Source organism: Drosophila persimilis, unplaced genomic scaffold (genome assembly GCF_003286085.1).
Source record: "Drosophila persimilis strain 14011-0111.01,24,50 unplaced genomic scaffold, DperRS2 tig00000191-arrow-pilon, whole genome shotgun sequence".
In the NCBI taxonomy this organism is placed as follows: domain Eukaryota; kingdom Metazoa; phylum Arthropoda; class Insecta; order Diptera; family Drosophilidae; genus Drosophila; species Drosophila persimilis.
In genome coordinates, this window is record NW_020825298.1 from 9,233,500 (window position 1) to 9,257,632 (window position 24,133).

The 24,133-nt window shown below is 44.9% G+C and overlaps 1 protein-coding gene across 1 annotated transcript; it reads right to left on the reverse strand.

Annotated features, from left to right (window-relative positions):
• Window positions 1–5,996: 5,996 nt before the first annotated feature.
• On the reverse strand, window positions 5,997–22,445 carry LOC6588808. The gene is made up of 9 exons (XM_026988778.1): window positions 21,754–22,445; window positions 10,469–11,049; window positions 9,670–10,405; window positions 9,327–9,602; window positions 9,044–9,261; window positions 7,437–8,978; window positions 6,957–7,365; window positions 6,730–6,883; window positions 5,997–6,659 (listed from the first exon to the last, which is right to left on the reverse strand). Exons 1-9 carry the CDS (start codon window positions 21,789–21,791, stop codon window positions 6,420–6,422), a joined length of 4,194 nt encoding a protein of 1,397 aa, XP_026844579.1. The 5' UTR covers window positions 21,792–22,445; the 3' UTR covers window positions 5,997–6,419.
• Window positions 22,446–24,133: the final 1,688 nt, after the last annotated feature.

Sequence of the window (24,133 nt, forward strand, 5' to 3'; positions counted from 1 at the left end):
CGGATATCATGATACCATTTTACAATAAAACCAGTAGCAACGTCGGGAGATACTCTCTACTTAAGCAAATGTATTTCATGCAGGTTTCCACACTGCACATCACGCACAAAACACTCTACTCCTAAGAAAATATAATTGATTGATTAGATTTTATCATTCGACGACAGTTTGGATCCTCACGAGCCTGAGAAAGAATGTCCTTCGTGTCGTTCTATACCTATTTAATCGAGAAATAGCTCCCACAAGAGCCAAGAGTCTGTGAAAATAATTAAAACACTGGTTTTTCTTTAGGCTATATCTCGGCTACCCAGCGGCCGATCGGGGCGTGGCATGTCTTTTCGAGACCGGGGGAGTCCTGCCAACCGACTGCCATCGGAAAAAGGGACATCCATTTTGTCACGATTTTCGCAAAAAATCATGATGGTTGTTACATCATTAAATTTGCCAAAAATCGGCCTCATTTTCGAAGTCGAGATTTTGATGCCGTTCGACAGTATGGATCCCAGCGATCCTGGCAGACTTGGTCCTGCACCGATCGGGCCCTATTCATGTGAGATATAGCTTTCGGAAGATATGGATTTGCACATTATTACAATACTGGTTTTTTCTTTAGGCTATATCTCGGCTACCCGGCGGCCGATCGGGGCGTGGCATGTCTTTTCGAGACCGGGGGAGTCCTGCCAATCGACTGCCATCGGAAAAAGGGACATCCATTTTGTCACGATTTTCGCAAAAAATCATGATGGTTACATCATTAAATTTGCCAAAAATCGGCCTCATTTTCGAAGTCGAGTTTTTGATGCCGTTCGACAGTATGGATCCTCGCGATCCTGGGAGACATGGTCCTGCACCGATCTGGCCCTATTTGTCTGAGATATAGCCCTCCGAAGATTTGGATTTGCATATTATTAAAATACTGGTTTTTTCTGTAGGCTATATCTCTGGTTTCCAGCGGCCGATCGGGGCGTGGCATGTCTTTTTGTGACCGGAAGAGTCCTGCCAACCGACTGCCATCGGAAATGAGGACATCCATTTTTTCACGATTTTCGCAAAAAATCATGATGGTTACATCATTAAATTTGCCAAAAATCGGCCTCATTTTCGAAGTCGAGATTTTGATGCCGTTCGACAGTATGGATCCCCGCGATCCTGGCAGACTTGGTCCTGCACCGATCGGGCCCTATTCATGTGAGATATACCTTTCGGAAGATATGGATTTGCACATTATTACAATACTGGTTTTTTCTTTAGGCTATATCTCGGCTACCCAGCGGCCGATCGGGGCGTGGCATGTCTTTTCGAGACCGGGAAGTTTAGATTTGCAATTTCAGCGTAAGGAATAAACTAGTATTATAATTATTTGCTCAGCCAAAAGACTAGGGCGCTGTATCGCGGCCAAGCTGGGCCGGATCGGAGAAAGACCTCCTCTCCCAGTTAAGCATCAAGTGGACGGAGAAATAAAGCTTATCCTCGCCCGGACGGACAAGCAGCTGCTCGAGATGAAAATGTCGTAGTTTTCGAATCTGAAGCATAAATATTTCACCGACTACAAATGGAAGGGTAAGTGAATCCAAATTCTTCCTAGTACTATCTTATCTTGCCTTACACGCTGTATACTTTTCAGTTCCCAGGCCCCCAGATCCCCAGATCCTCCCAGATCATACAATCGCTGGTCAGAGGACATTTTAAGCGTGAAGGAACCCCCCAGAATCCATGCCATCCAGGAAGCTCGTACGTTCGCCGCTCGCCGGGCAGTTGGTACTTTCCACCGCTGAATCAGGACTCATACAGGATGAATAGAATATAGAATATATGTATATAGAATAGAATATAGAGTAACAATCCTACCTGTAATTCAGCTTGTGTCAAAATGTCCTTTTGATTATAATAAACAAAATTAACAAAAATTTTTGCTTCGTTTCTCTATCTGGGAAATCTGGGAAAAAATATCATTGATCATGGGTAAGGACTTCATTAAGGAATTTTCAGATCACGAATAGGCCCACAAAAAAACGCGAAACGGTAATATTTATAACTGGGGAAAATATCCTTGATCCTTGAGAAGGACTCTATCAAATCAAGGATTTTCTTACGGTCACAGGAAGCCATAGCACGCCCAGATCAGGCTATAAATACCCTAGGAAGCTAAATATGTATATCTGGGTATGTTGTAGTCCTTGTGCAAGGATCAAGCATATTGTTCTCCGATCACAGGAAGCCATGGCATGCCCAGATTGACCCTGAAATAACTGAGAAAACAAGCTAAATAGGGCTGGAGGAACTATCCTTGATCCCTGATCCTTGATCCGTGATCCATTAATCCGTGGCACTCCAGGTTCGGCCCACGAATAACCGAGAAACCGAAATATTTATAGCTGGGGAAATTTTCGTTGATCCTTGATAAGGACATCCATCAAATCAAGGATATTTTTCGGTCACAGGAAGATATGGCACGCCAGGATAGGCCCACAAAAAGCGGAGTTACGGATTATTATTGTTTAATAAAAAAAATAGTTGTTGTTGTACAACAACAACCCTCAGAATAGCGGCCGCACAAAAAACAGAAAACGAGAATTTCAGGTCTGGGATACCAGGCGAACAGAAATCAGCAGAAGGTCGCTGGGTTTTTTTTAAATTTTTAAATTTTCCAACCGTTTTTTGCGCCCCAAAAGTATGCATCAAGTTTCACACATACAGTGTTAAACTAAACCAGAATTAAGCAATGCTGTTGCATACTTTTGGGGTGTGAAAAACGGTTGATAATTTAAAAATTTCAAAAAAACCCGGCGACCTTCTGCTGATTTCTGTTCGCCTGGTATCCCAGACCTGAAATTCTCGTTTTCTGTTTTTTGTGCGGCCGCTATTCTGAGGGTTGTTGTTGTACAACAACAACTTTTTTTTTTATTAAACAATAATAATCCGTAACTCCGCTATTTGTGGGCCTATCCTGGCGTGCCACATCTTCCTGTGACCGAAAAATATCCTTGATTTGATGGATGTCCTTATCAAGGATCAACGAAAATTTCCCCAGCTATAAATATTTCGGTTTCTCGGTTATTCGTGGGCCGAACCTGGCGTGCCACGGATTCCTGGATCACGGATCAAGGATCAGGGATCAAGGATAGTTCCTCCAGCCCTATTTAGCTTGTTTTCTCAGTTATTTCAGGGTCAATCTGGGCATGCCATGGCTTCCTGTGATCGGAGAACAATATGCTTGATCCTTGCACAAGGACTACAACATACCCAGATATACATATTTAGCTTCCTAGGGTATTTGACCGTAAGAAAATCCTTGATTTGATGGAGTCCTTCTCAAGGATCAAGGATATTTTCCCCAGTTATAAATATTACCGTTTCGCGTTTTTTTGTGGGCCTATTCGTGATCTGAAAATTCCTTAATGAAGTCCTTACCCATGATCAATGATATTTTTTCCCAGATTTCCCAGATAGAGAAACGAAGCAAAAATTTTTGTTAATTTTGTTTATTATAATCAAAAGGACATTTTGACACAAGCTGAATTACAGGTATATATTACATATATTCTATATTCTATTCATCCTGTATGAGTCCTGATTCAGCGGTGGAAAGTACCAACTGCCCGGCGAGCGGCGAACGTACGAGCTTCCTGGATGGCATGGATTCTGGGGGGTTCCTTCACGCTTAAAATGTCCTCTGACCAGCGATTGTATGATCTGGGAGGATCTGGGGATCTGGGGGCCTGGGAACTGAAAAGTATACAGCGTGTAAGGCAAGATAAGATAGTACTAGGAAGAATTTGGATTCACTTACCCTTCCATTTGTAGTCGGTGAAATATTTATGCTTCAGATTCGAAAACTACGACATTTTCATCTCGAGCAGCTGCTTGTCCGTCCGGGCGAGGATAAGCTTTATTTCTCCGTCCACTTGATGCTTAACTGGGAGAGGAGGTCTTTCTCCGATCCGGCCCAGCTTGGCCGCGATACAGCGCCCTAGTCTTTTGGCTGAGCAAATAATTATAATACTAGTTTATTCCTTACGCTGAAATTGCAAATCTAAACTTCCCGGTCACAAAAATACTTGCCACGCCCCGTTCGACCGCTGGGTAGCCGAGATATAGCCTAAAGAAAAAACCAGTATTGTAATAATGTGCAAATCCATATCTTCCGAAAGCTATATCTCACATGAATAGGGCCCGATCGGTGCAGGACCAAGTCTGCCAGGATCGCGGGGATCCATACTGTCGAACGGCATCAAAATCTCGACTTCGAAAATGAGGCCGATTTTTGGCAAATTTAATGATGTAACCATCATGATTTTTTGCGAAAATCGTGACAAAATGGATGTCCCTTTTTCCGATGGCAGTCGGTTGGCAGGACTCTTCCGGTCACAAAAAGACATGCCACGCCCCGATCGGCCGCTGGGTAGCCGAGATATAGCCTACAGAAAAAACCAGTATTTTAATAATATGCAAATCCAAATCTTCGGAGGGCTATATCTCAGACAAATAGGGCCCGATCGGTGCAGGACCAAGTCTGCCAGGATCGCGAGGATCCATACTGTCGAACGGCATCAAAAACTCGACTTCGAAAATGAGGCCGATTTTTGGCAAATTTAATGATGTAACCATCATGATTTTTTGCGAAAATCGTGAAAAAATGGATGTCCCTTTTTCCGATGGCAGTCGATTGGCAGGACTCCCCCGGTCTCGAAAAGACATGCCACGCCCCGATCGGCCGCTGGGTAGCCGAGATATAGCCTAAAGAAAAAACCAGTATTGTAATAATGTGCAACTCCATATCTTCCGAAAGCTATATCTCACATGAATAGGGCCCGATCGGTGCAGGACCAAGTCTGCCAGGATCGCGGGGATCCATACTGTCGAACGGCATCAAAATCTCGACTTCGAAAATGAGGCCGATTTTTGGCAAATTTAATGATGTAACCATCATGATTTTTTGCGAAAATCGTGAAAAAATGGATGTCCCTTTTTCCGATGGCAGTCGGTTGGCAGGACTCTTCCGGTCACAAAAAGACATGCCACGCCCCGATCGGCCGCTGGGTAGCCGAGATATAGCCTAAAGAAAAAACCAGTATTTTAATAATATGCAAATCCAAATCTTCGGAGGGCTATATCTCAGACAAATAGGGCCAGATCGGTGCAGGACCATGTCTCCCAGGATCGCGAGGATCCATACTGTCGAACGGCATCAAAATCTCGACTTCGAAAATGAGCCCGATTTTTGGCAAATTTAATGATGTAACCATCATGATTTTTTGCGAAAATCGTGACAAAATGGATGTCCCTTTTTCCGATGGCAGTCGATTGGCAGGACTCCCCCGGTCTCGAAAAGACATGCCACGCCCCGATCGGCCGCTGGGTAGCCGAGATATAGCCTAAAGAAAAAACCAGTATTGTAATAATGTGCAAATCCATATCTTCCGAAAGCTATATCTCACATGAATAGGGCCCGATCGGTGCAGGACCAAGTCTGCCAGGATCGCGGGGATCCATACTGTCGAACGGCATCAAAATCTCGACTTCGAAAATGAGGCCGATTTTTGGCAAATTTAATGATGTAACCATCATGATTTTTTGCGCAAATCGTGACAAAATGGATGTCCCTTTTTCCGATGGCAGTCGGTTGGCAGGACTCTTCCGGTCACAAAAAGACATGCCACGCCCTGATCGGCCGCTGGGTAGCCGAGATATAGTCTACAGAAAAACCAGTGTTTTAAGTATTTTCAAAGCCTCTTGGCTCTTGTGGGAGCTATTTCGCGATTAAATAGGTATAGAACGACACGGAGGACATTGCTTCTCAGGTTCGTGAGGATGCAAACTGTCGTCGAATGATAAAATCTAATCAATTAATTATATTTTTTTAGGAGTAGAGCGTTTTGTATTCTTCGGAAAATCGAATGGTATGGCAATGCGTCTGCAATACGTGGGAATTTATATATTTATCTCTTACCGATCGTTTGGACAGGACTCATTAGGAGCAGTAGATTAACATTCGATTGTTTAATATATAGTATTGTTTATTAGGCATACATTATGCGTTTATTGTACATACACATATGTTTAGTTGTAAAATAGCAAAACACACATACACGAGTACAAATGCTTGTGAATTAGTTTGTTTTCTTTCGCTTATAATTATTTGAGAGCCTAAAGAGAATTTAACTAAATGGCGAATGCATGCTGCAATTGCCTGATGATGGGGCCGGGCCAGGTGTTTTGTATCTTTCGGTGTGTACATACGGAACAAGCTAGAGTATATATGTATGTATGTATATCTCGTTCATGCATTGGACAAGTCTTTAGGTAAGCAAACATCAAAAGAAACTTATGTACAAACGCAAGAGTTATTTACAAAATGCGCAATTATTTATCGATCCGGGATACTCCTTCCTCACTGACTGCCTTCTTTCATTTTGCATTTACAAGGAAGCAATGAATGGCGTTAGATCGGGGAACTTGAAGAGGTTCTGGTTACGCGAACGGGTGACGCGAGGCTGGGCCTGTCCCTGGCGCTGCTGGGGATTGAAACCGCTGGCCTGCTGGCCGGTCAAATAAATACCGCACTGAGAGTTGCAGACCTCATCGCGAAGAATAGCCTCCTTGGGCCACTGACGGATCAATTGGCCGCAGTCCGTGATACGCAAAGAGGCACATTGAGCCTGAAATGGTACATAGAACAAGGATATGATCAGTAAAATTGTCATACCTATGGATATTTCCTGAGCTTACCCCTTCTGAAGAGCACACGCAGCTTGTGCAGGGCGATGGGAAGGCAGATTCACCCACACGCACATTGCGGCTTCCAATCTGACAGCCCTGGACATTCTCACGCCAGGCATTCAAGTCAATCTGAGGCATAGAAGCACAGGGCACTCGTGGATTCCTATAGAAATCAAGAAAAAACAATGAATTTCACATCTTGTTAAAGATCTAAAGGATGTCTAATGTAAACTTACAAGAAATTGCTGGGCAAGTCGAAGGCAGCACGCTGCATGTCGCCGGTAATCTCCAGGTTCTCGCACACGATCTTGGCCAGAGTCACCTTACGGATCTCAGCCAGCTGAGCTTCCGTAAACTTTACCTCCGGAGCCTGGTTCTCATACCAGAAGCGATCGCATTTGCGCAGCTGCCTGAACTGAATGCCAATGATGCAGGCCAAGGTGGGGCCCACGAGGCCACCCTGCAGCGGACGCTCTGTCATGGCACCGGGGAATAGATCAATGTCGTCAACGCTGGCATAGACCTTCTGGAAGCGGCTGATCACTTCGGTGGGTATTTCGCGGCTCAGATCGTTCCAGTTGGTGGCACGTTTCAGGTTGCACAGAGCGCGATAGTTGTTGTACGATGGAATGCCATGGTCGCGAGCTAAAGAGTCAAGAGTGTGGATGTTCTGTTTAGTTTGAATCTCACATGAAAATCGTCATGCAGCGGCTTACCTCTCTGAATGTTCAGGGCAACCAGATCAATGCCAGAGAATGGAATCTTGCGGTCCTCGAACAGATGGTTGGTCACCTCGCCAGTGATGAATTGATCTAAGGTCTCCATGGGTGTGGCCACCAAGCCACGGAGGATCTCATCGATGAGGCCGGGCTGCAGCAGGGCATCCATGCGGAAGAAGCCATCGCGGAGCAGCAGGGGAGGATCCACGGGCTGGTGCTGGACACTCAACCGTGGAATATGCGGACGCAGCAGAGAGTGTCCAATGCGGAAGGCAGCGGCAGCAAATTCATTGAACACAATAGGGCTGCAGGAGGGATTGTAGTCCTTGTAGTAGCCCTGCGGCAGGAGCTTCAGTCCGTACAGATTGACAGCGTTCCAGCTGAGGATGCGGGGCAGGAACTCATTGAACACGATATGCTGCACCTGGGCACTGACAATACGACGCGTATGGTGGTACAGCTGTTCGCCGTTCCAGTGAGGATTCACGCCACGCAGTCCCTCCACAATGCGATTGTGCTCGCGCAGGAAGGCGGTGTGCATGGCCGTGAGTCCTGGCTGCTCGGAGGCACGATCGTCGCCACCAATGAAGCAGAGGCCGCTGCGGGACTTGCACTCGGGATGAGAGTTCGATTGGGGCAGCAGTTCCTTTCCGCGAATCGGATGCACAGTGCTGTTCATGCGGCCGGAGAAGCCACGCAGCTTGTTTGAAACGCAAGTCGATTCGCCATACACCATCGAGGCGTCCAGGAAGTGGGTGTTTTGGTTGATCTGGTCGCGAGGTCCCAGCGACTGTTGGCCCGGCAGCGATCTCATCGAGGGGAAGCAGAAGCGCTCACCGCTCGTCACATTCACCTCGGGGTAGTAGAAGTCGCCGGCGGGCACTGGGAAGGGATTGCACTCGGGATGTACCGTCTGGCGGGAGTTGCAAGAGCGGCAGCTGGGGATGGACTCGTGGAAACCCTTGTGAATGGGCGTCAGGGTCAGATCGTGATCCACAAACTGGGCAAACTGCATCACCATCAGGGAGTAGCGTGTGTGCAAGTTGGAGATATCTGGGTGAATCGTGGTCGAAATGGTACGCGGATTGGGCAGAGGCGTTCCTGTCACGCCCGTCACGCGGGGCGCAGAGATGCCGTCCTCGTACTGGGCGGGCAGCAGACGCGAGAAGGTCGTCAGCGACTTGCCCCAGTTGGGATTACGCAGATTGTTGCAGCGGCCGGACAAGGTGCGGAACGGAGAGTTGGCATCGCACTGCTGGGTGGGCTCTGGACAAGTGTCCAGGTGCTTCTGGGCCCCACCAATCAATCCACTAATGTCCACCGTTTGTAGGGTGTCTGTCAGCTCGTTCCGGTTGAAGGCATTCTGATTGGGATTGAAGATCTGACGTTTGCGCCTGGTTATGTGGTTCAGGGTCTTCACAATCTCATTAGAGGCCAGTTCGAAAATCAGCGAGGAGTTGGCCATGTTCAAGGCAGCCAGATTGGCCTTGCTGAACGAGGCGGCTGTGCCATCGGGGGAACGGGCGCTGATGCCACCCCCTGCGGGAGTAAGGAGAGTCGCTGATTAGTTTTATTCTTTAGACAGAGACTAGGCTTCAACGTACTTGTACGCCACACTTCGTATTCGAAGCGTCTGCGCTCTTCCAGTTCCAGCTTGGCGCGCTCCACGGCAGCTTCAATGAGCTCGGGACTCAGTTCGGCGATGGCTTCCTTGGTCTCTGGCTCCACTTCCACATGCTCCACATGCACTTCATCCTCGGCATTCGACTGCCAGGGTTTCAGGTCGAATTTGGGCAGCTGGGCGCAGTCCAGGACAGAGTTCCTGAAGGAGAGAAACAAGAGTTCCAGAGAGAGGATCCAATTTGGAAGCAGGAGTCTTGTACTCACAGATAGTTATCCTCTAGGATGAAGGCCTTGGACTGGGCTGTGCTCACTTGATGGGAGCCGCACAGCAGACCCGACAGCGACGTCTGACGAATGCTCTTCAGTTGCTCCAAGGAGAAGGATGAAGGCGGGATCTCATTCTCATACCAGAAGCGATCAGTTTGCTTGATTTTCTCGAATTGCAGAGTCAACAGGCAGCTGATGGTCGGGCCGAAGAGCGCTCCAACAGCAGGCTCCTCCAGGAGAGCGCCCACCAACAGATCCACATCTTCAGCATTTCTAAAAGGCAGAACCAGTTGCGATTAAAAAGGAATCTTTGGTAGAACTTTAAGTGCAGCAAACGTACTGGTAAATGTCGCGCAAATTGGTGATGTACTCCTCCGGAATGTTGGTCACTTGCGAGAGGGTGTCAAAGGTCACATTGGCACCGCCCTGATCGGCATAGCGACGCTCACAGATGTCCAGAGCATGGACATACGAGGCTACACCATGATCCCGGCCACGATGCACGGCCAAGGCCAGCTCGGACCAGCCCTCGGCATTGATTTGGCTTGGGACCAGAGACTTCTGGAGGGCGGCAATCGACAGCAGCTCGTGGGCGGACATCTTCTTGGCCAACATTTCGGGGGGATACAGGCTCCAGAAGGCGGGCATGGCACTGGTGGCAAACTCGTTGTAGATGCCACCGCGCACGGAGCTCGAGTAGTTGGAGGAATGCTTCTCGGCCGTCAGTCTCAGACCCTCCTTGGCAGTTGTCTCCTGTCCCAGGACCAGAGGCAAGAACTCGTTGTACGTAATGTGCTGGATGGTGGCCGTGATGATGCGTCTGGCCTCCAGGAAGACATCCTCCTCGGACCACTCCGGATTGATGTGCGCCAACTGCTCGCCAATGTTGTTGTGCTGCTGCAGCAGAGCCCGATGCAGGGCTCCCGTGGCACCAGCCACCTGGCAGTAGCGGCAGGACTCCACCTTGACTCCGCCACTGATGTAGGTGCGCAGCTGGTCGAATTCGTGCCGAGTGGATCCGTACAGACCGGAGCCGTCGATGTATGCCGAGGCAATGTTCATCTGCTGGCGCGTGTCTGTGGAAAAGGTGATCCGATCCATCAGATGTCTGTCTTGGATTTGATTTGAACTTCACTTACGTTTCTGGCACGCCTCCGAGTCGAATCCTGGCGCCGATCGCTTGTACTCCTTGCAGTCCGGACCAGCCCTCACAAAGCATTGCTGCAGCTCGCTGGGATCCTTCACGGCCGCCTCTCGCTCGCAGCACTTGCCACTGATGGGCAGCTGTCCCACCTCGTACAGATCGTTGGCCAGCAGCTGGCCCCAGGCCGGCAGCATGGCAGTGATGTGCGGATGCCGCAGCTCGCTCTCCACGTGGCGCTGCAGTTGCTCGATCACCAGCTCCGCATCGGGCAGAGCATGGGTGCCGCGCGAGCTGCGCGGCTGGCTAACGCCATCGGCATAGTCGGCCTCGAGCAGGCGCTGGAAGATGTCGCCGCGGGCGCCCCACTTGCGATGCGACACATTGTTGCACTCGCCAGTGGGCTGGCGGTACTTGCTCGGTGGACACACATCGTACTCGCCGGCGACACTAGCCTCGCCGCTCGGGTCGGCATTGCATTGGGTCAGCGAGCGGGCACTTTCCGAATGCAGGGCATTGATGGCCCCATTCTCGAGGTCCTCGGGTATCCGTAGCGTCAGGCTGGGGGCACTGAGGCACCTGGAAAGCAAGAGGAGAATGGGATTAAGCTTCAGTCAAAATCATAATAAGTATCCAAACAGATAACAATACATCATCAAACTCCATTAATTATTCAAAATCAACAAACAATATCGTAGGTATCACTTCCTTAGTCAGTAAACAATAGCCTCTGGTAGTAGTTTTCACACTCGAACGTAGTAGCAAACATTTCAGTAGAATGCGCTGATTCACGCCTCAGATTCAAATCTGGCATTCGGCAGAGTATTTCCTTGAACTTCTTGCTTACTCATCCTCGTAATTGCTATCCTGCTGGCTTTACCCACCATCTTGAGCTTGGTGTTTTTCCTACTTTTGTCTGTTATCATATTGTAATTTGGTTTACCCCAAAAGCTTAAGGTATACTCGTATTCCTCGTGCTGTTAATTCATTCATTGGTGCATTTTCCGGCATTTAATTGCCAGTTTTCTCACATCGGCATCGTTTGCTCAATTTGATTAATAATTAAATGAGGCTCATGCCTGATCGAAATCCGAAAACTGAACGGCAACAAAAAACTATGAATATAAATCTTATATATGGGAGTATATGGGAGGGGGTCTATAGTCTGGCTCCAAGCAATTCTGGCTAACCGGATATGAGAAACCGTCTGTCGAACTAATCAATTTCAAATTATGAACAATGACGGCGTCACCGTTCGAGTGTTCGAGTGCCCCCAAAAGGCTTTGACTGCTTCACTGAGTGCCTGAATGCCTGATTGACTGACTGACTGACTGACTGACTGACTGACTGACTGACTGACTGCTTGGCCTGTCATTATGGGTTCTCTTCTATAGATTTTGGCCAGCCACTACGCCACACGTGATGAAGTTTCTTTTGTGCGAGTGCTCGTACTTCCATTGACATTAATTTGCAATTTTATGCTTGAGGTAAAAACTGAAAGATTATGCAACAATCTCTATGCAGCAATCTGTTGGGGGCTTGAGACTTGAGGCTGGATGTGGGCGTAGAAGATCCGCTTTAGAACCTGCCTAATGAGCTCATTCCAGTGCCCCACCGCCGGACGACCCTCCTAACATACTGGCGTACATAAATATTCCGAATCTTTTGACGCAAAACTGATATCGAAATATATTTAAGCCCGCATCCAGCTGCTGCTCTACTGGTTTCTTATTTAATTAGTTTTGTTTTTACTGCTCTTTTTTGAGTTTTCTGCTAAAAACATATATGTATTTTGTTTAGCACTCAATTAAGAGTTGAACGTCATTTGTGGTATTTCGTTGGGGAGTTTGAGCGATTTATTCAAGGTTGCTTTTTATGTCTACTGTTATATTTTGGCATTTATCTTTTAAGTCACCGATAGAGCTGGAATTTTGCTATTTCAAATATCTAGCTTTAATTTACGATCTTGTAGCAACGGTTCAAGAGCCACATAAATCAATTTTGTAGCGAAAGGGAGCTATAGGAAATGTTCCAACGAATGAGTTTTCGATGGTGTATATTTATTTACATAACCATATGGAATTTATAGGCACAGAAATGCAAAAACTACTTGTACCAAGGCTGCCAATCAATATCATTGAATCTCCTATATCATTATGGATACCATTTCATGGATGGGCTTTCCGCGGAATCTATGCCAATGGAACACCCCCTAAAATGAATCCTCCTCAAATACATTACAAAATTCCCCCCATTCGATCATCGAACAGTTCTTGCCCAAAAGCTTTCTTTTGCCATATAACAGATTACCCAAAAAATATAAATCGCAATGCGATTACCCATTAAACACCTTTGCCAGGTGCGTGGCGGCTGCCCATTGGGGCCAGTCGATGCCATTGGCCAATCCAGACAGCAGGCGGCAATTGCCAATTGGCCCACTGAAGTAATATATTGCCAGGCACGCGGTAATCGGATTTTATTTGTACTTTTGCAGAACTTGACTGCCGTCACGTCGCCGCCAAAAACTTACAAATTGAAAAACTGAACTGAAACTGAAAGCGAAAGCCCAGACAAGTGGGATCGAGGAGGAGCTCTCTGCTCTCGCAATTTACATTTGTTGGTTTATGGTTTTTTTTCTGGGGCTTGGGGCGGGTCCGGGAGGGTCTGTTTGTCTGGTATTTATGTCACCCGCCAGTAAACCTAAAATGCAAAAATGTGTGTCATCGGTGGATCGGTAGGCATCCCATAAAAGCAAACAAAAACGAAACCGCAAATAGAAATGCACGGCACATGCGGCGTATACGTTATTTAACAGCATTATGCCACCAATAGTTATCATTTCTTCTTTGCTGTTTGTTGTTTGCTGTTTGCTGTTTGTTGTTTGCTGTTTGCTGTTTATTGTTTGTTGCTGTATTTCAATTTTTTTTTAACAATTAAATAAATCAAACTTTGAAAAGGAAAGTTTTCTTTGTCACAATCCATCTGTTGGGAGTTGCTTAACATTAAACGGAAGCAGAGCTTCGTTTGAGCCTCACATTTCGGGGAATTTGTTGGAATGTGATCTTCTCCACTTACTCATGGGGAAATTCTTGAAATTATCAGCGGTTTCTTGAACTTTGTTCCATCAAAAAAGGTGACGGAAACAGCCGGGCTGAGGCAGAGGCGAATATGGAAATCTGTGATCCCAAAAAGGAGAGTTCATGTTTGGGGGATTATACCTCATAAAAATTGCACTTGATTATCGGTCAGATCTAAACCTGATTCGAGGTGATTGCAACTTCCATAAAGTGTTCGATGTTCGGACACTTCTGATTGGTTTTTGAGTGAGTGATTTGATTCAATATAAAAAAATACAGAAATAAAAAACCCCTCCGCATTGTAAGCGAATGAATGCAGGAAGGGGGGAGTATTTGCATTTTGTTTACAGCATTTTTACAATCGAATCAGTTAGTCATAAGTCGCATCGATCACCAATTACGGAACACGTGAGGCAGGAACAGTAAAAATACCAAATGGCACATGGTATGCAACAGGTCAAACCAGTCAAGAACCAGTCACTTGGGACAAAGAGCTGACGAACGCGTGCCAGTCCTAAAAATAGTTAACTTTTGTCTGGGAAACAGTTTTTATCTGTTGAGGGGTTGCATAAGCCTCATCAGCGAACGATCGACAATTGCTTACGATATATCATTGTAAATGGAATTAGTCAATAAGGAGATTGTGCAGCCAATTATGCTGCTTGGAGGATGGGGCTATTTGCATAAATTCCATGAGCGATTTATGTTCGATTTGCAAGTGCTGATAGTACGGTAGCTCACGAATTAATTGTCGGATCGGATAGCATCGTTTAAGGCGGTAAGTGGCCTTAGATAAGGCACCTTCTGCCCTACCCTACCCTACCCACAGCTCAGAGCCCAGAGCTCAAAGCTCACAGCTCAGAGATAAATACTCGCAAATGGAGGAAATCTCCCAGCGAGCACCCGCGCAATATCGCTTTTGCGCAATCAGCGAGCGAACAAACAAAAGACTTGGGCAACAAACTTGACGCGACGCCAATTGCCAAATCATGCAGCAGCAGCAGCAGCAGCTAATAGATACTTTATGGCATATTACTTATGGCTCCAAAGAAGGCTTATACGAGTACAAATGGGTTACTGTGGCACCCGCCTACCATTGCGGAAGCCATCGACTGCCATCGACTTGGTATGCGCATTACTCATTTGACGAGCGTCGTTTCATTATCAACAATTCGTAGCCGCTGCCTGGCCAAATATGCAGACAGACTACTAGCTTTATGCATACATACAGTACATATGTGTAGGTAGGTATAGGTGTACATATGTGCTGGCTAACACCTTTTCATAGGCATCCATGTCTTGCTGCAATTACTCCAAAGGCACGTAGAGTCATCGTCATCGTCATCGTCATGTGACTTTGCACATGATTTCCTACCACCAACACGACGAAAAGCGGGAACACCAACGACAGCAGCAGCCACTACTACTACTTCACAGAAAAAAGCTCGAAACAAAACAAGAAAGCGAAAGTGTTTATGATGATAGTCGAGTCCTGGATACCCTACAGGCAAATGACAAGTTTTAGCTTCAAAATAAATGATTTCATGGCTTGAAAGCTCCTCCTTGCCGTACACAAAATATATAACGATAGATATTAGTTCCAAGTTCCTGAAAGTACTTCTCCAAAAGAACCCTAAGATATCTTTGGTATCCAAATGAGCAGAATTCACAGAGTTTGCAGATACTTTCCTACGTATAATTGTTAATATCACTTGTAGTTCCCCTCAAAGACTTCCCCCACAGAACCTCTTTTGTTATCTAACCAAATGAGCAGTTCAAAGTTCTCCAAGCAACAACCTTAGCCAATAAAAAGTTTCTAAGCCAAGCTCAAGTCGAGTACGAGTACCTACCTTAACAACATTATATTATAGGTACCCGTACAGCCAGCAGTTTTTCTGCTGTGCTGCTGCTGCTGCTCATTACAGAGTCTGTTTCTTGGCTCTGGGCATTACACAATGGCCTAGGAGTAGACCCGTCCCAACAAAAGCTAAAAGGAAATGTTTGTACCCATGATTGAATACTCGGTTGCTCGTCTGCTTTGAGGAGTTGCTTGATGAGGAAACATGCTCTACAAACGAAGCAACTTGAGACCTGCATATGGAAAGATTTCAAGTGCACTTCATTAACATCGTGATCATCATCATCGTCAGCTGCACACATCGATGATCATTTGACATCAACGTCAAATGCAAGGCATGTTGCAATTTTTATGTTTTGTAATACTCTTACGATGGGTATCTCTTGGTTTTAAATACAAATGTTCGAAGAGCAGATACACCTATGTATAGCTACCACAGAATGGATCTATCTACTAGGGTATCTTGAGCTTCGGCCTCGAGATTAGCCTTCCTTTCTGGTTTCTTTCTCAGCAACAGCAGCAGCAGCAGCCGCATGTCAGTGACGATCATCGATGTGGCTTCAAATATATGTTACATTGCCAAGATTGTTGTGGTTGCTGTTGAGGTTGTTGTTACTTCAGATGTTGTGGATGTTGCAGTTGTTGTTGTCCCTGTTCGAAGCGAAGCAACAGGCGTGAAGATCATAATTCTATGCATGTGTACGGGTCGCTCGCCTCTCCCTCTCGGCCCGTTGCTTTTTATGGCAAGAAAGTGTAAATGTTGGCCAAGTCACGCGCTTGCCTTCCACACACACTGACACGTACACAGCTACAAGATACACAGATACACCTATTTACATCCAAGAAATGCGGGGCGTAACTTTCGTTTTCATTGCGAAAGTGCATACAACTTGATATTGGTAAACAATCCGAAGAGCAGCTTTTGCCCCTCTCTCTCTCTCTCTTTCTGCTGGGGTCTCCCTGTCTCTTTCGAAGAGTACAGGGTGCTGCCTGCATGCAAATCGCTTCGTACCAGTGCGATTTTCTATACTTTACGATCTACTCCGCTATTATACGCCAGTTGGTTACTGCCGCCGCCATCAAGGTCGTGTTGAGGCATTCAGCGTTAAGCAACCAAACGAACCACTGACCTATTTGCCAGGGGAGAAGGCAACTATTTCTGTGGCATATTTGTGCTTACTTTAATCGCCCATAATCGTCGTGTAAAGTACCTTAATTGACAACGCACCCAGATGGGTTTTTCGGTGAAAACTGGGAGCACCATGCTGAGATAAAACCTCTTTTTTTGGTTTGTTTGTTGCTTTTTTGGGGGCCCAATTAAGGTGAAATGTGTGAAAGTGAAACGAGATTTTGGGTATGGAAATTGAGATAAAACCAATATGGCAGATGAATGGAAAGATAATAAGAGCTATTAACCGAAAAAGGGTACTATACTACACATATGGATACCGAAAAGATCTCCGAGATGTACATAGATACGGCTATTTGTACTCATACTCCTATACAGTTGTGAGATTCAATGCAAGCATGACATCAACCTCTGGCTGCAGCAGGCACACCTTCTCTCGATAATTAATCAGAGGAAGGGGTATGGGTAGGGGTACTGGAAGGGGTGGTCTTTTCTTCAGAGAGAAGTCGTGGTTAAACCATCATACGAATGGCAACTTGTTGAGCTGCAGTTGCAGTTGCAGTTCCAGGTGTTGCAGCTGATCATCGGTTGATCGTAGAGTTATTCGGGTCTTCATTTTTGTTAAGTTTTAACTTCATTGGTAATTTTAATTTAATTTAAGAAGAATATTTGCATTAAAAGTATACATTTTTGTTGAGCATTTCCTTTAGATTCCAACCCTTATTGTAATTATCTTTAGCAATTATTTAGTTTGTTAAAATTTCTTTGTACTTTGAGGATAAGGTATTCAGATTTCGGTTTACCATCTTCAACTCTTTCAAAAACCATGCCCTATACCCTATCCCCCCTCTCTTCAAAACCTCTGCAGACAGACGAAGCATCCTCTAAAATTATGTAAAATGAATGAGAGATACCTGCACCTTGAAAAGACGGAAGCCAGAGACAGGTTTCGGCTTGCCAACAACTGTCAAAAATAATATGCTGAAAAGGCTCTTTAGGCTTGAAATGAAGAGGCACAGACACATTAACAAATTTTTAGTTCCGTTTGTGGAAAATACCTAAGAAAAAACAACGAAAAAACGACAAGAGAAATACTCAAAAAATGAGGCCCAGTCAAGCCTGTTGGCCACTTCATCCTGTGTGTTCGAACTGAAGTTGAAGTTGATTACGTCGGTTGTCAACTACAAAAACAACAGCAACAACAGAAAATTTCACTTTCGTCTGTTTCGGTATTTTTGCTTTACTTGTTAATGATTTTTGGTTATTTTTGCTTCTGAAGTTTGGTATTTTTGTTTTTGTTTTTTATTTATTTATATTTTTACCGATGCCTTGTGCCGTTATCTGGAGAGGAAGAAAGAGGAGCCAGTTTCGGGTTTTTTATAAATTTCTTTTTAACCCAAATAAACAAGTCGTTAAAAAGATATATGTACCTAAATGTCTATATATATGCGGCATATTTAATGGGTCGTGGAGGGGGAACAAACTGCAGCAGACAATGGCTTTTGGTGCTCTGTTTCTTTGAGATACTTTTTCAGATACGTATCTATCCACTCCAGCTGCTGTGCATAAGGCTTGAATTACTTTTATTTTTTTTCGGGGTTGGGGACCCGTTTTGGGACACTTGTATGTAGATATATAATATATAACATCTGTATGTACGATCGCAAAGTGGTCAGACAGGCACTGATCTCGGACAGTCGCAGAAATATTTCTGTGGATTTGTGGAATTGTTGAATTATATTCTTGGTGGAGTAAAACGAGTTGAGCAACGGCTACGGCTATGGCTATGGCCTCTTGATTTATTGAATAACTTGGAGTCAGAGCCCAACGACAGAGTTATGCACAATCTCTCAGGGTCAACTGCTACACCACACATCGAGATGTCGAGCTCGATCGCCTTTCACCAGGAAGAACAAACAAAAACTAGAAGAAGAAAAGGAGTTCTCTGCCACATGCCGCAAAGGTTTATTCAACTTTTCACCGGATCAACTTTCAGCGATTAAGCTTCTACTAAACAAACACCAAACGATGATTAATTAGTCAATATATTAGACTCGGACTCAGACTTTGCCGCCGTCTTAGACATAAATAAGAAACGTGTCTCACACAGACACGAGAGGGCTATATAAATATGATAAATGACAGACAATCGAAAGACGGCCAAAAGTTGCAAATTAAATTAAAAACACACTGAGAAAAGATATATGCCTAAGCTGAGAATTTGGTTTCAATTTCAGCCTTGAACCCCGCGACGTTCTGTTCTGTTGATTACTTATTTATCATCCCACTGTCGGAGCTAATTGATTTTTAATCAGTTCTGGACACAGAAATAACAACAAATTCTTGACTAATTCCAGATACAAATTAGTTTGCGGCGCCAGTTGGGATGTTTCTTTTTTGGTTTTTGGGATTAATGAATGTCTTCGGGGAGCCTGTTCTGAAATAGATAAATCGCCGCAAGATCATGGGAGTGAGGATCGCATGTAGAGGAAGCTGAGAGTGAAGTTGGGACTCAATGTTTTTGTATTCCATGATCAATTAAGTCATTAAATTTTCCTAAGATCATATAGTTTTATGTTATATGCTTAGTTCTGGTATCTGATTGAGTGGCTGAAAAAACAAGACTTCAACTCATTGGATTGACAGTTAAAATGATCTCTTTGCTCATACGACACTCATCCTTCACTTCATGGCTTCATATGGCGCTCCTGGGGCACGTGTCGAGGCATATCCCACGCCCACTCCCACTCCAACGCACATCCGGCCTGGCCTTGCCACTGTAGCGGCTCTTACGATTTTCAATTCAAGTTCGTTGCCTAAGTCTTTCGTCTTTCGTTTCATCAACCGCCCCCAGACCCACGCGAATGCTCTAGATATATTTCGCTGGCTAAAATCATAATATAATTATGAGTATCCATAAATTTAATATTTGGCAAACGTTTGACATCGCCTTGACGTCGACAAAGATGTTCAAAAATTATGTGTATTTTGAGAGTGTTTCGGTAAAACACTTGACACAACTTTTAGCCAGAGTTCTACAACGACAACGACAACGACTACAACAACAACTACAACGAGTTGGCTTTAAGCGACTTAAGTGTGTCAACTAGACAATGTCAGCAGCAGCAGAGAGTCAGCAGACGTGCAGAGGCAGAGGCAGAGCCAGAAGCAGAGGCAGCTTCATTGTAAGCCCCATCCAGCACTTGTGCTTAATTTGCCAGAGCTGAGCAATCAAGTTGCTTGGCTGCATTCTGAGCGTCGCCGCATGACTAAGCCAAAGAAGTCACTGGCAGCCACTGGCCAAGGCCCCAGCCTCAGCCCCAGCCCCAGCCTCAACGCCTCACACAGAGAGGTAGCCCCACCAATGTCGCCGCAGACCAGACCAGGCCCCACTCAAAGATCGATGCGATGCGATGCAGGATTATCCAACTCATTGCATAAGCGAGGCGACGCTCCAAAGTCTCGATTTGCATAACTTACACATTGATTAACACAAGAGCGCCAAATTAATGCGATCGACTGACTAGTAGGAGAAAAACTTTCTACACTTAGCAGCCGCCTCTCATAAATTTACAACAAATTTGTTAATTAAAAGTAGGCCCCCATCCCCTTCCCCGTCCCAACCCCACCACGAACGAGAAGAAGATCAGCGGAAGCATCAATAAAATTAATTGCAGGCCTACAGCGGCTACGCCTTGGAAATTATGTAAAGTTTTTGGGTTTTGGCTTTTGGGCTGGGATGGGATGGGTTGCCTACGCTGGAAATTATGTCAATGCGGTTAACACAAAAAGAAAAGAAAGACACAGCCACAGACACAGATACAGATACAGAAATAAAAAAGAAGCAGTGAAGAAAAAAAAAACGCCAGACTGAAAACGAAAATAAAATCATGATTGTGTAACCGTTCCAAAAACCACCTGGCACGACACACAAACATACTACTACTCGTCGTAAAAAGCGAAAAGACTCTTTGTGTGGCAGCTCTGGCAGCGCTGCTGTCTCTTTGGGGATCGCTTTGGCTTTGGCTTTCGGCTTTGGAGACTTTGGCATCTTCCCCCGTGCGAAGAGAGTGAGAGAAATGAAAGTGAAACCTCGTTTAACAAAAAATTGATTTTTCATCGGGTCGCGAGAGTCGCTGAGCAAAGAAATCCAATTCGATTCGATTTGAATCGATTACATGATCGACTGGGAGACTGGGCGACTGGGAGACTGTCTTTGATCACGCCTTGATCAGTGCTATAAATATTTATATCCATATATCTCACTATTTAATCAAATGGTTTTGTGATGATGCAAATTCTTTTAAAAAATACGAGTAGTTTTCATAATTAATACACTGCCCCAAGGACCGGACGAATGGGGAAGTTCCATCGTAGCGACGTGCCATCAGCTGACGCCGACTCTGACTCTGACAATCTTTGACTTCCGTTGACGCTTCTCGCTGACTCGTGATGAGTAGTAGAAAATTGGTGATTAATGATCCTCGGCCCAGCATAAGAGCCGAATTCCGTACAAGCCATAATTTGGCTTAATGGCCATCTGCGTTTTGCCGCGTGTGTACACGCAGTAGGCCTCCTCGGAGCCCCAGCTCTTAGTGCTTCAGGCTAATGCATAAATAAAGCCATAAATGCAGCCAAAAATATGCGACACGAAACATGTTTCAAAGGTCACACATATTTGGCATTAAATAATGTATGAGAAGTATGTTCATAAATTAAGAAATACATGTCCACAAATTTAAAAGTATTTACCGTATATTAATGCAAACTGTTTAAGTCTTGATATATGAAAGAAGTGGAGTTCTGGGATCCCAGCAACAAACATGCGAAATATTAGATCAGAAAGAACAGCGAACGAATCCAACAAAATAAGGAAATTGTGCGTGTGAGCAAGTCGCAATCAACAACGACAGTTTGAATGGAGATAAACGCACCGCATAAGGATGAAAGGATAACGATTTCGGAATCAGCATCAAAATCGAATTTTTAGAAATCAAAGTCACAAAAAACTTAAAAAATCTCTCAGCCAAAAGTACAGAATCTTTAAAACATGAAATACTCGACTACCACGAAATTATCACAAAATTATCTGAACCACTGGATACAAGGATACATCTAATATAAAGAACGCACAGCACTATTTCAGAAGCAAATAACAATCACAACTTGGATCATACTATCATATAAATAAAAACTATTTAGGGACTGCCAAAACTCACCATAAAATTAAACTAAAAAGCAATTGTTGCTTAGTCATTTCGAAGCAGTCGGTTGCTCCCTCGGCAACACTCTTTTGTGTGTTTGTTTTATGGGATGGTTGGGGATTGGTTTAAATTAAACGACTTAATAATTTATATAGTTAGACTTATTAGCTCTTTGTTAAACAAAATAAATAGATTTAAATTATATTTGGCACGTTTTGCAAATTTGTTGATTGATATTTTTTTAAATAAATATTTCTAATTTTGGGATTGGATATTCTTCGAAGGTGAATTTCAGTTGAATTTCGTGATCGCGATCGTGTAGTTTTTGAAAGCACTCGGCGAAGAATTTACCAACGGAGATGGTCGGACGGAATCGAAGTCGGAGTCGTCTTGCCAAAGAGATTGTAACCGATGATGTATGCTATGATTTGTATCCTTTCGGTAATTAGCATAACGTTGGCAATGCAGAGCACAGCATTGACCCGAATAGCAAAGCGACGAGCCTATTTTGGCCAAAAACGAAGCGACCAAGCGACCAATCTGGGGTATAACAAAACGCCGTGCACACGTCTCGATACGTGCGAACGCGCCAACGAACTGACAGACGGAGCTCAAAACTGAAAACGAAAACGACAACGACAGCGAAACCGAAACCGAATTGAAAACGAAAACGAAACCAAGACAGTCTCAGATGCTCAGACTCTGTCTTAGACCCAGACTCTGACTCTGACTCTGACTGTGGCAGAAGCAAAAACGTATCTGAAAGCTGCCAGTCCCGGTGGCCGGGCTTAAAAGGCAAAGCACAGAAACGCCAAAACGGATCTGCTGTAAGCCCCCACCGACCGAAAGAGAGCTTCGGCTGAAGCGTCGCGTCGCGTCGCATCGCGTCGTCGGCCCAGCAAACCGGTAGAGACATGTCGAAGCTTGCCGGCTCTCTGCCGGTTCTCTCTCTCTCTCTCTGGGCAAACACCCTCTCTCTCTCTGTGATTCTCTCTGTCTCTCTTTTCAAAGGGGAGAAAGTAAAAGATGATGCGACTGGCATACACTGCGCTACACAGCATGGGACCCCATGGACATTGATACAGATCCACCGTCCACAGACCAGACAAGAAATCAGGCCAAAACTCATGCTTTTGTTTCGCTTTGCGGTCAGAGGCAATTTTTGGCCAATTTTACTTGGCCCACACATACCCACACACACACACACACCATCGCTGGTTTTGTTACCTCTTTTTTTAACACCTTTTGTCTGCACTTTTGATTTCCAAAAGATCAAAAGCATCTTGTGAAAGGAGTCACGCGCTTTGTGTCTCTCTTATTATTTTTGTAATTTGCAAATAAAATACAGAGATTCCACAAAAAAAGATCGCGAGTGGGGAGTCAAATATTTATTGCTGGCAAAGAGTCGAGAGGAAACAAGTTTCATCTCATTGTGAGACGAGTCTCGAGACGAGACTCCATCTTGCTGTCGGGTCTGCCTCCTGCTGTGATGTAAGCGCCCAAAACCCCATTACCCATTACCCATACTCAGAGCAGAGCCCAGTCCCACAGCCCAGTCCCAGACCCCATCCCAGTCTCTATTCCAATTCCAGCTGCAAAGGTCTCTCCCCCATTGGGCAATCCATTCAAGTATTCAAGTATCATCTATGAAAAAAGCAAATTAGAAATCGAATGCAACTTATCAGCGAGAGGGCATCCCCCGCCACGACCAGACCCAGACCAGACCCATCTCTTGGGTACATCTCTTGTCGGCCAAGTTAATTATCTGGCCAAACATTTCGATTAGTGTCGAGGCGCTAAAATGCCAAGCAAACAGGGACGACAGGTGGCGCATGTCTGTTGGCCATAAATTGGATGGCTAAATGTCATCAAAAAGAGGCTCAAAACCATCAACCCCCCCTCTCCATACTCCATACTCGTACGAATTCATCAGACACTGGAATTGCTAATCGAAATCAGCCAAAAATATTTAGACCTTCACGCGAACTTACAGCAATATTTTGAGAGTGAAATTTGTCAAGTGATATTGCAGGTTTTGAGGGGTTATATATGTCACTTTTATAGAGTCACTTCTTCTATAGAAAAAATGGCAGCTCAGCATTATTGATATTTCATAAACATTCGAAGGCTGATTAGCGCCTTCCATTTTGTTTGAAATGAGTCATCACATAATCAATTCTGAACAAATTTCTAGGGTACATAAATATGAGATAATCTGAATGGCAATCCCCCAAGTTTTGTGGAGCAAACAATCAACAAGATTTCCTAAGGAAGATTTAGTGGGAAAGCCAACTTCTTTACTGTGGAAAATTGTAGCATGAAATTAGTCATGAGCCCTAATAATGGCCCTAAAAGCCATCTCCAAAAACCTACTCCCTCATCTCATACCATATCC

Excerpts from the sequence above, each read along its gene's own strand:
- LOC6588808 (XM_026988778.1), bottom strand. The coding sequence starts at position 21,791 with ATGACTAAGCAACAATTGCTTTTTAGTTTAATTTTATG. Across the intron at positions 10,406-10,468 it reads CTCGGAGGCGTGCCAGAAAC|ACACGCGCCAGCAGATGAAC; the intron begins GTAAGTGAAGTT and ends CCTTTTCCACAG. Across the intron at positions 9,262-9,326 it reads ATCCTAGAGGATAACTATCT|GAACTCTGTCCTGGACTGCG; the intron begins GTGAGTACAAGA and ends TCTCTCCTTCAG.